Raw genomic sequence first — 10,887 nt, 5'->3', positions numbered from 1 at the left:
CATGAGGACAGAGAGCAGCACCGAAAGCCACTCTGCGGAACCTGTTCACAGACCTCTCTGCTTCTGCAACTGTGAGGTTCACTGGTAACGATCTCAGACTCCACTCCACAAAAATACCATTTGCTGAGTTTTGCTGTGGCATCAAAGAAGAACACCCACCATTATCTGAAAAAATGTTAAATACGTCTTCCTTTTCCAACAACAGATTTGTATGAGGCTGTATTTGTACTTCAACCATAAGACCTTATCACAACAGACTAACATCTCCCTTAAAAGACAGAAGTGGTCCGCGCGTGGCTCACCCTGTAATCCAAGCATAAGAGGCCAAGGTGGGAGGATCACTTTGAGGTCAGGCATTTAAGACCAGCCTGGCCAACATGGTGAAATTCCATCTCTACTAAAAACACAAAAATTAGCTGGGCACGGTGGTGGGCGCCTGTAGTCCCAGCTACTCGGGAGGCTGAGGCAAGGCAATGACTTGAACCAGGGAGGTGGAGGCTGCAGTGAGCTGAGAATGCGCCACTGCACTCCAGCCAGGACAAAAGGGCCCCACTCTGTCTCAAAACAGAAAGAAAAGAAAAGAAAAGAAAAAAGAAAAGAAAAGAAAAGAGAAAAGAAAGAAAAGAAAAGAAAAAGAAAAAGAAAAGAAAAAGGAAAGGAAAGGAAAGGAAAGGAAAAGAAAAGAAAAGAAAAGAAAGAAAAGAAAAGAAAAGAAAGAAAAGAAAAGAAAAGAAAGAAAAGAAAAGGAAGGAAGGAAGGAAGGAAGGAGAGAGATAGAAAAGGAAAGAAAAGAAAGAAAGAAAAAAAGAAAGAAAGATAAAGAAAAAGAAAGAAAGGAAAAGAAAAGAAAAGAAAAGAAAAAAGAAGAGAAGAGAAGAAAGAAAGAACCTGAGTCATGTACGGTGCCTCACACCTATACTCCCAGCACTTTGTGAGGCTCAGGCAGAAAAATTGCTTGAGGTCAAGAGTTTGAGACCAGACCTAGCAAAACAGCAAGACCTGTACAAAAAAAATAAAATCAAATCAAAAGTTTAGGCCAGGCCCAGTGGCTCACAACTGTAATCCCAGCACTTTGGAAGGGTGAGGCGGGTGGATCATGAGGTCAGGAGATCGAGATCATCCTGGCCAACATGGTGAAACCCTGTCTCTACTAAAAATATATAAAAATATATTAGCCGGGCGTGGTGGCATGGACTTGTAATCCCAGCTACTTAGGAGGCTGAGGCAGGAGAATCGCTTGAATCCAGGAGGTAGAGGTTGCAGTGAGCCAAGATCACACCAGTGCACACCAGTCTGGGTGACAGAGCAAGACTCTGTCAAAAAAAAAAAAAAAAAAAAAGACAGAAGCTGGACTTTCATATATGCTTCTACATTCAAAGAGATTTGGAAAACTAAAAATTCATTCTTCTCACAAATTATTTTTTCTTTTGGAACACAGAGGTTTTCTTTGATTTTCAAAAAGAACTTGTATTAACAAGTAACTGACTTGTTCAAGCTATTTTATTTGTTTATTTATTTATTTATTTATTTATTTATTTATTTTGACACCACTCTGTTGCCAGGCGCCAAGCTGGAGTGCAGTGGCACAATCTCGATTCACTGCAACCTCTGCCTCCTGGGTTCAAGCAATTCTCCTGCCTCAGCCTCCCGAGTAGCTGGGACTACAGGCACACATCACCATGCCTAGCTAATTTTTGTATTTTCAGTAGAGACTGGGTTTCACCATGTTGGCCAGGATGGTCTCTATCTCTTGACCTCATGATCAGCCCGCCTTGGCCTCCCAAAGTGCTGGGATTACAGGCTTCAGCCACCTCACTCGGCCTTATTTTTATTTTTTGAGATGGAGTCTCACTCTGTTACCCAGGCTGGACTGCAATGGCATAATCTCGGCTCACTGCAACCTCCGCCTCCCAGATTCAAAGAATTCTCCTGCCTCGGCCTTCCAAGTAGCTGAGATTACAGTCGTGTGCCACCATGCCTCGCAAATTTTTTTTTTTTGCACTTTTAGTAGAGACAGGGTTTTGCCATGTTGGTCACGCTGGTCTCGAACTCCTGACCTCGTGATTCTCCCACCTTGGCCTCCCAAAGTGCTGGAATTACAGGCATGAGCCACCGTACCCAGCCTATTCATGTCATTTTAAAATGGGTTAGCAAATAAGTATTCATACATGTCAATTTTAACTTTAAATGTAGTAAAAAAGCAATAGACAAAACACATTAACAAAGCTCCTTAAAACTCTCAATAATTTTTTTTTTTGAGAGAGGGTCTCACTCTGTCAACCCAGGCTGCAGTGCAATGGCGCCATCTCAGCTCACTGCAACCTCCGCCTCCCAGGTTCAAGTGATTCTCCTGCCTCAGCCCCCTGAATAGCTGGAACTACAGCTAATTTTTGCATTTTTAGTAGCGGTGGGGTTTCACCATGTTGGCCAGGCTGGTCTCGAACTCCTGACCTCAGGTGATCTGCCCACCTCAGCCTCCTAAAGTGCGATTACAGGTGTGAGCAACCGCGCCTGGCCAAAACTCTCAATAATTTTTTTCCCTAGTCTACACTGCCTCGGAACGCTCAATAATTTTTAAGAGTACAAATTGGGTTCTGAGACCAGAGGATTTGAGAGCAGCTGGCTTAATGCCCGGCCATCGTGCTGCTCAGAGAGCCCTATGAAAGACCCGGTCACCACTGAATTCAGCTCCTAGGGTGGTGCCTGGAACTTTGCAGAAAGATGCACAATTTAGCACTTGCCAACATGAATCTGACTGCACAGAAACTGTGAGGCTGACCCCAGAGGGCTCCACCCAACACGGGGGCAGGATCATCTCGGCCAAGTACCTGGGAGATGAAGTCCTTCTCCAGCTCCTCCTTGGGCTTGTCTAAGCACCTCGAAGGCTCCTCGCACTCCCCCTCAACACTGTAGTTCTGTGACAGGATCTCCGCGAGGTTGAACTGATGGTCTCTAGAGTCCATGGACACCACTGGGGAGAAGACGGCACAGCACATGAGCGCCTTGCCCCCCTGTCCCAACCACCCTGCAGAGACTGGGGGCACCTGAGGCAGGGGAAGTCCTAGGGGTGAGGCCCTCTGCGCTGCAGGGCCAGTCTCCCACGTGGGTCCCTGCCGGGGCACCCAACAACTCAAAGCACCCCACAACAGCTGGTGAGCTGCACACACTAATTCCAAGGGCTTTTTTTAAGGGGGGTGTCTTTCTGAGGGACCGCTTGTCTTCCTGAACAGGATAGTCTGTGAGGATTTGGAGAATGCAGATTAGGAGACACACACCCATCTCGTTAGGGTGGGGGGAGCAGCAGGACTCATCGGAGTTGAGTGCACGCCGGGCTCCACAGCTCCTGAAACGGGTGATGCCGAACCCTCACCTGCGTGGGTCAGCACAGCATCAAGAACTATGCAGGGGCAGTGCCGGTGGGACCTGGACAACGCCAGCCCCTCACACTCCACCTGCAGGGCCACATGAAGCCACCGTGCGACACACACGGTCCAACAGACGGCGGCTGTCATCAGACCCAAGGCTTTCCCGAAAGAACTGGTGTGTGTCACCATTTTTCTTTACGTTTAGTCTCCAATTAGTCAGACTTTAAAACAAACAAAAGGAAATAACCAGGGTTCAATTAATCCAGACAGGGAGCAGTATAGCCCAAGGCTGGGGGTCCAAGGGCCAGGGGCCTAGTGCAGGAAGCCTCTAGGAGGGCAGCCACAGAGCCTGCGTGGCTGGACACACAGGGGCGCACCACACACAGACCAGGCAGCTGTGGGATATGGCAGACCCCTGGTGGCAGGCGCCTCTCTAGAGTGAGGGAATGACCTGGAGCTGCCTGGGTGCGCCTGGACCCTCAGTGACCACGGCATCCCTGGAGGAGCCATGTAGGGATAAAAGGGACAGCAATGCCTTCTTTGGAGACTGGGGTGTGGATGAGTTTTACGCCGTGAAGACATGCAGCCCTACACCTGGCCCACGGGAGCGCAGCAAGGGGAAGAAGGAGCAGTCACCGAGACACTTGCCCACCCACACTCCGCCCTGTGGGCCCAGCACAGGTGGCCAGCAGGCGGCCTGGGACCTCGATGCCCCTCGGGCAAGCAGCATCGGTGCAGGGAGGTGCAGGGAACCAGGGTCTGCCTGTCTTCCCGGCTCCACCTTCTCCAGCCTGCATCCCTCAGCAACCCCCCCTTTCCCAGCACCCCGGCAAGATGAGGTGGCCCTTAGCTTGGTGCAGGCCTGTGCCGGGGTCCTCTGCTGGTGGCCCGGGCTCTGAGAACAGTCTTTGGTGACTTGGGCTCCCTGCCTCTGCTAGAGAACAGAAAGATGGAGTCCTGATCATGCTCCCTACAGCTCCCTCTGGGCGGGTGGGAGCTGGAACACCCTGGACTCTGGTTTCCAGTGTGCTGGTCACAGCTCAGCCAGGCCTGGTGGGCATTCTATCTCTCACAGCCACAAAGGCCTTGGCAGACCTGGGTGGGGGGGAGGAGGGAGTAAAGTACCTACTGTTGTCTGCAAGCCAGGCTCCCCAGGGCACAGACTGTGTGCAAGGCAGGAGACCACACCAGGGCTCGGCCTCCCCAGCGAGGAGGCCTGCGGAGGAAGAGAAGCAGGGTTAGCTCGGCCAGTCCAAGTCCTGCTGCTGGACATCACAGGGTGGCAGCCAAGAGCAAGCACTGGTCAGAGTCTGTTCAGTGAGCAGGGAAGGGGCTTTGTCTCAACCTCTGAGGCCTGGAGGGCATTGGGTTCAGCACACGCATGGGGCCACCACTGGTGCCGCCTCCCACCCAGGATCGCTTGCAGGGTGAAGGCTGTTTTGCCCCAGGCAGGACATGCATTGTGTGACACTGAAAACCACCCACAAACAGACCTCTGTCCTGACCCATGCTGCAACTGGATGAAGCTCAAGAACAGCATGCACTGGGGGGCGAAGCCAGACACCAACGGCCACGGCGGAGGGTCCACTGATACAGAACGTCCAGAACAGACCAATCCACAGACAGAAAGAGGCTCGTGGGGGCCAGGAGCCAGGGAAAGGGACGGTGGGAGAGTGACTACTAATGGGGATGACAGAATGTTTTTGATTAGAGTCAAAAGCTGCATGACTATGGATACACTAAAAATCAATGAATTAAAAACTTTAGGTGTATTTTATGTTTTATAAATTACCTCAATTTTTTTTATAAAAAGGCCAACAAAACCATAAGTTATCATTATTACAATGTTCAATCTCTCTCTCTCTTTTTCTTTTTGAGACAGAGCCTTGCTCTGTCACCCAGGCTGGAGTGCAGTGGCACAATCTCTGCTCACTGCAACCTCTGCCTCCCAGGTTCAAGTGATTCCCCTGCCTCAGCCTCCTGAGTAGCTAGGACTACAGGTGCGCACCACCACGTCTGAGTAATTTCTATATTTTCAGTAGAGAGGGAGTTTTACCAAGTTGTCCCAGGCTGGTCTCGAACTGTTGACCTCAAGTGATCCGCCCGCCTCGGCCTCCCAAAGTGTTGCGTGAACTGCCACAGGAACCCACAACATCTCTCATGTACATAAACACAAAAACCCTCAACAAAATACTGGCAAACTGAATCCAGCAAAGTAAAAAGACGATCATACTCCATGAACAAGTAAGATTTATCGCAGGGATGCAAGGTTGATTCAAAACCAAAACTCAGTTACTATAATACACCACATCAATAAAATAAAAAAGCCAAAACATAGGATCGTCTCAACACATCCAATTCAACAAAATCCAACACTCTTTCGTAATGAAAAATACCCAATGAACTCAGAACAGACGGGAACGTCTCAGCCTGACAAAGAGCATCTAGGGAAACCATACTCAGCACTACCCTCAACGGCGAAAGGCTGGATGCACTCTCTAAGCCACCACGTGTACAACAACGTGTACTCTCACCTCTCACGCACCACGGAGAGCTGTAGGATGCAGTCAGTGCAAGAACATGAAATAAAGAGAACCAAGATTAGTAAGGAATCCAGGCACGGGGGCTCACACCTGTAATCCCTACACTTTGGGAGGCCAAGGCAGGTGGATCACCTGAGGTCAGGAGTTCAAGACCAGCCTGACCAACATGGTGAAACCCTGACTCTATTAAAAAGAAAAGAGAGAATAATCCAATAGATGCAATAAAAAATAATAAAGGGGATATCACCCCAGATTCCACAGAAATTCAAACCATCATCAGAGATTATTACAAACAACTCTGCACATAAACTAGTAAACCTGGAAGAAATGGATAAATTCCTGGACACTTGCATCCTCCCAACCCTAAACCAGGAAGAAGTCAAAACCCTGAATAGACCAAAAGCACTGTCTGAAGTTGAGGCAGCAATTAACAGCCTACCACCAAAAAAAGCCCAGGTCCAGATGGGTTCACAGCCGAATTCTACCAGACATACAAAGAGGAGCTGATACCATTCCTTCTGAAACTATTCCAAACAATACAAAAAGAGGGAATCCTTCCCCAATCATTTTATGAGACCAACATCATCCTGATACCAAAACCCGGCAGAGATTCAGCAAGAAAAGAAAACTTCAGGCCAATATTCATGATGAAATGAGATGCAAAAATATTCAATAAAATACTGGCAAGCCGATTGCAACAGCACATCAACAATCTTATCCACCATGATCAAGTAGGATTCATCCCGGGGATGCAAGGCTGGTTCAACATATGCAAGTCTATAAACATAATTTACTACATAAACAGAAGCAAAGACAAAAAACACATGATTATCTCAATTGATGCAGAGAAGGACTTTGACAAATTCAACAGCCCTTTATGCCAAAAACTCTCAATAAACTAGGTATTGACGAAACATATCACAAAATAATAAAAGCTATTTATGACAAACCAACAGCCAATATCATACTGAATGGGCAAAAACTGGAAGCATTCCCTTTGAAATCTGGCACTAGACAAGGATGCCCTCTCTCACCACTACTATTCAATATAGTACTGGAAGTTCTAGCCAGAGCAATCAGGCAAGAAAAAGAAATAAAGGGTATTCAAATAGGAAAGGAGGAAGTCAAATTGTCTCTATTTGCAGACGACATGATTGTATATCTAGAAGACCCCATCGTCTCAGCCCAAAATCTCCTGAAACTGGTAAGCAACTTCAGCAAAGTCTCAGGATACAAAATCAATGTGCAGAAATCACAAGCATTCCTATATACCAATAAGAGACTAAAGAGAGCCAAATAAAGAACGAGCTGCCATTCACAATTGCTACAAAGAGAATAAAATACCTAGGAATATAACTAACAAAGAACGTAAACGGCCTCTTCAAGGAGAACTACAAGCCACTGCTCAACGAAATAAAGAGGACACAAACAGATGGAGAAACATTCCATGTTGATAGTTAGGAAGAATCAATATCATGAAAATGGCCATACTGCCCAAAGTAATTTACAGATTCAACACTATCCCCATCAAGCTGCCAATGACCTTCTTCACAGAACTGGAAAAAACCACCTTAAACTTCATGTGGAACCAAAAGAGAGCCCACATAGCCAAGTCGATTCTAAGCAAAAAGAACAAAGCAGGCGGTATCACGCTACCGGACTTCAAACTATACGACAAGGCTACAGTAATTAAAACAGCATGATACTGGCACCAAAACAGAGATATACACCAATGGAACAGAACAGAGGCCTTGAAGGCAACACAACATACGTACAACCATCCGATCTTTGACAAACCTGAAAAAAACAAGCAATGGGGAAAGGATTTCCTGTTTAATAAATGGTATTGGGAAAACTGGCTAGCCATGTGCAGAAAGCAGAAACTGGACCCCTTCCTGACACCTTAGATCTAACACCATAATAAACCTAGAAGAAAATCTAGGCAAAACCATTCAGGACATAGGCGTAGGCAAGGACTTCATGACCAAAACACAAAAAGCATTGGCAACAAAAGCCAAAATAGGCAAATGGGACCTAATCAAACTCCACAGCTTCTGCACAGCAAAAGAAACAGTCATTAGAGTGAGTCGGCAACCAACAGAATGGGAAAAAATTTTTGCAGTCTACCCATCTGACAAAGGGCAGATATCCAGAATTTACAAAGAACTAAAACAGATTTACAAGAAAAAAACAAACAAGCCCATTCAAAAGTGGGCAAAGGATATGAACAGACACTTTACATAAGAAGACACACATGAGGCCAACAAACATACGAAAAAATGCTCATCATCACCGGTCATTAGAGAAATGCAAATCAAAACTACATTGAGATACCATCTCATGCCAGTTAGAATGGCGATCATTAAAAAATCTGGAGACAACAGATGCTAAAGAGGATGTGGAGAAATAGGAACACTTTTACACTGTTGATGGGAGTGTAAATTGTTCAACCATTGTAGAAGATTGTGTGGCAATTCCTCAAGGACCTAGAAATAGAAATTCCATTTGACCCAGCAATCCCATTACTGGGTATATATCCAAAGGATTATAAATCGTTCTACTGTAAGGACACATGCACACAAATGTTCACTGTAGCACAGTTTACAATAGCAAAGACCTGGAACCAACCCAAATGCCCATCGATGATAGACTGGACAGGGGAAATGTGGCACACATACACAATGTAATATTATGCAGCCATCAAAAACGATGAGTTCGTGTCCTTTGTAGAGACATGGGTGAACCTGGAAACCATCCTCAGCAAACTGATACAAGAATGGAAAATCAAACACAGCATGTTCTCACTCATAGGCGGGTGTTGAACAATGAGAACACATGGACACAGGGAGGGGAGCATCACACACTGGGGTCTGTTGGGGGGAAACAGGGGAGGGACAGCGAGGGGTGGGGAGTTGGGGAGAGATAGCATGGAGAGAAATGCCAGATATAGGTGACGGGGACGAAGGCAGCAAATCACACTGCCATGTGTGTGCCTATGCAACAATCTTGCATGTTCTTCACATGTACACCAAAACCTAAAATGCAATAAAAAAAAAAAGTACATCCATGCAATGGAATGTTATTCATCGAGAAAAAGGGTGACCTACAAAGCCATGCAAAGACATAGATGAATCTGATATACATATTGCTAAGTAAAAGAAGCCAGTCTGGGTGGGGTGTGGTGGCTCAAGCCTTTAGCCCAGCACTTTGAGGCCGGGGTGGGTGAATCACCTGAGGTCAGGAGTTGGAGACTAGACTGACCAACATGGTGAAACCTCGTCTCTACTAAAAAATACAAAAATTAGCTGGGCATGGTTGTGGGTGCCTGTAATCCCAGCTACTCAGGAGGCTGAGGCAAGAGAATCACCAAACTCTGAAGGCAGAGGTGGCAGTGAGCCGAGATCACACCATTGCTCTCCAGCCTGAGAGACAGAGTGCTGCTGCTTCTTTTCTTTTTCCATCTCAGAAGAAGATGAAGAAAGGAGAAGGAGAATGAAGGAGAAGGAGAAGGAGAAGGAGAAGGAGAAGGAAGGAGAAGGAGAAGGAAGGAGAAGAAGAAGAAGAAGGAAGAAGAAGGAGAAGGAGAAGGAAGGAGAAGGAGAAGGAGAAGCAGAAGCAGCAGCCAGTCTGAAAAGATCACATAAGGTATGATCGCATTTCTGTGACGTTCTGGAAAACTGCAACTATGCCTCGTTGCAGGCTCAAACTCTGGGCTCATGCAATCCTCCCACCTCAGCCTCCCAAGTAGTTAGGACTCCAGGCAAGTGCGGCCACATCCAGCTAATTTTTTTTTTTTTTCGTAGAGACAGGATCTCTCTATGTTCCCCAGGCTAGTATTGAACTCCTGCGCTCAAGTGAACCTCCCAGCTCAGCCTCCCATGTAGCTTGCACTTACGGCATGGACCACTACACCCAACTAATTTTTTTAAAAAATGATAAAGACGGGCCCCAATATATTGTCCAGACTAATCTCAACCTCCTGGCCTCAGGCAATACTCCCCACTTGGCCTCGCAAAGTGTTGGGATTACAGGCATGAGCTACTGCACCCCACCTGATTTTTTAATCAAGTTATTTTTTATTGTTGAGTTATATGACTTGTTTTATACGTTTCTGGATATTAACTCAGTTATATGACTTGCAAATATTTTCTCCCATTCCGTAGGTTGCCTTGTCACTCTGTGGATGGTCTCCTTTGCTACACAGAAGCTTTTAAGTTTGATGTGCTCCCACCTAATTTTGCTTTGATACCTTGTGCCTTTGGCATCATATCCAAGAAGTCATTGCTCATTCCAATTTTATAAACAGTTAATGTTTTTTTCTTGAAGTTCTGTACTTTTAGGTCTTACATTTCAGTCTTTAATCTATTTGAGCTAATGATAATAGATCACGCATTATGTGGTAGTATTCCATATAATGGAATTATATGGTTTGGATCTGTGTCCCTGTCCAAATCTTATGTTGAAATGTAATCCCCAGTGTTGGAGGTGGGATCTGGTGGGGGTGATTGGATTATGTAGCAAACTTGTTATGAGCTATTTAGCAGCATCCCTCTTTGGTAACGTGTAGCGGGATATGGTTAAAAGCGTGCAGTCCTGCCCCCAGCACCTTTCTCTAGTCCTCCTGCTCTCACCATGTGAGTGCTGATTCCCCTTTCTCCTTCCACCATGAGTGTAAGTTTCCCAAGAAGCCAAGCAGGTGCCAGCATCATGCTTCCTGTACAGCCTGCAGAACAATGAGCCAATTACATCTATGTTCATTAGAAATTACCCAATCTCGGCCGGGCGCGGTGGCTCAAGCCTGTAATCCCAGCACTGTGGGAGGCCGAGGCGGGTGGATCACGAGGTCAAGAGATCGAGACCATCCCGGTCAACATGGTGAAACCCTGTCTCTACTAAAAATACAAAAAATTAGCTGGGCATGGTGGCACGTGCCTGTAATCCCAGCAACTCAGGAGGCTGAGGCAGGAGAATTGCCTGAA

General features: G+C 46.5%; 1 protein-coding gene across 1 annotated transcript in view; it reads left to right on the top strand.

The window, feature by feature from the left end:
* The first annotated feature begins 3,811 nt into the window (after positions 1 to 3,811).
* LOC108288902 (probable histone-lysine N-methyltransferase PRDM7) overlaps positions 3,812 to 10,887 on the top strand; it is a 23,742-nt gene continuing 16,666 nt past the window's right edge. Inside the window, 1 exon segment of the mRNA XM_017508087.2 lies at positions 3,812 to 4,097. Within this exon segment, the coding sequence (XP_017363576.2) occupies positions 3,812 to 4,097 (286 nt within the window).

The sequence above is a fragment of the Cebus imitator genome, unplaced genomic scaffold, assembly GCF_001604975.1.
Source record: "Cebus imitator isolate Cc_AM_T3 unplaced genomic scaffold, Cebus_imitator-1.0 Scaffold386, whole genome shotgun sequence".
Lineage (NCBI taxonomy): Eukaryota > Metazoa > Chordata > Mammalia > Primates > Cebidae > Cebus > Cebus imitator.
This window is presented reverse-complemented; position numbering and strand designations above follow the sequence as displayed.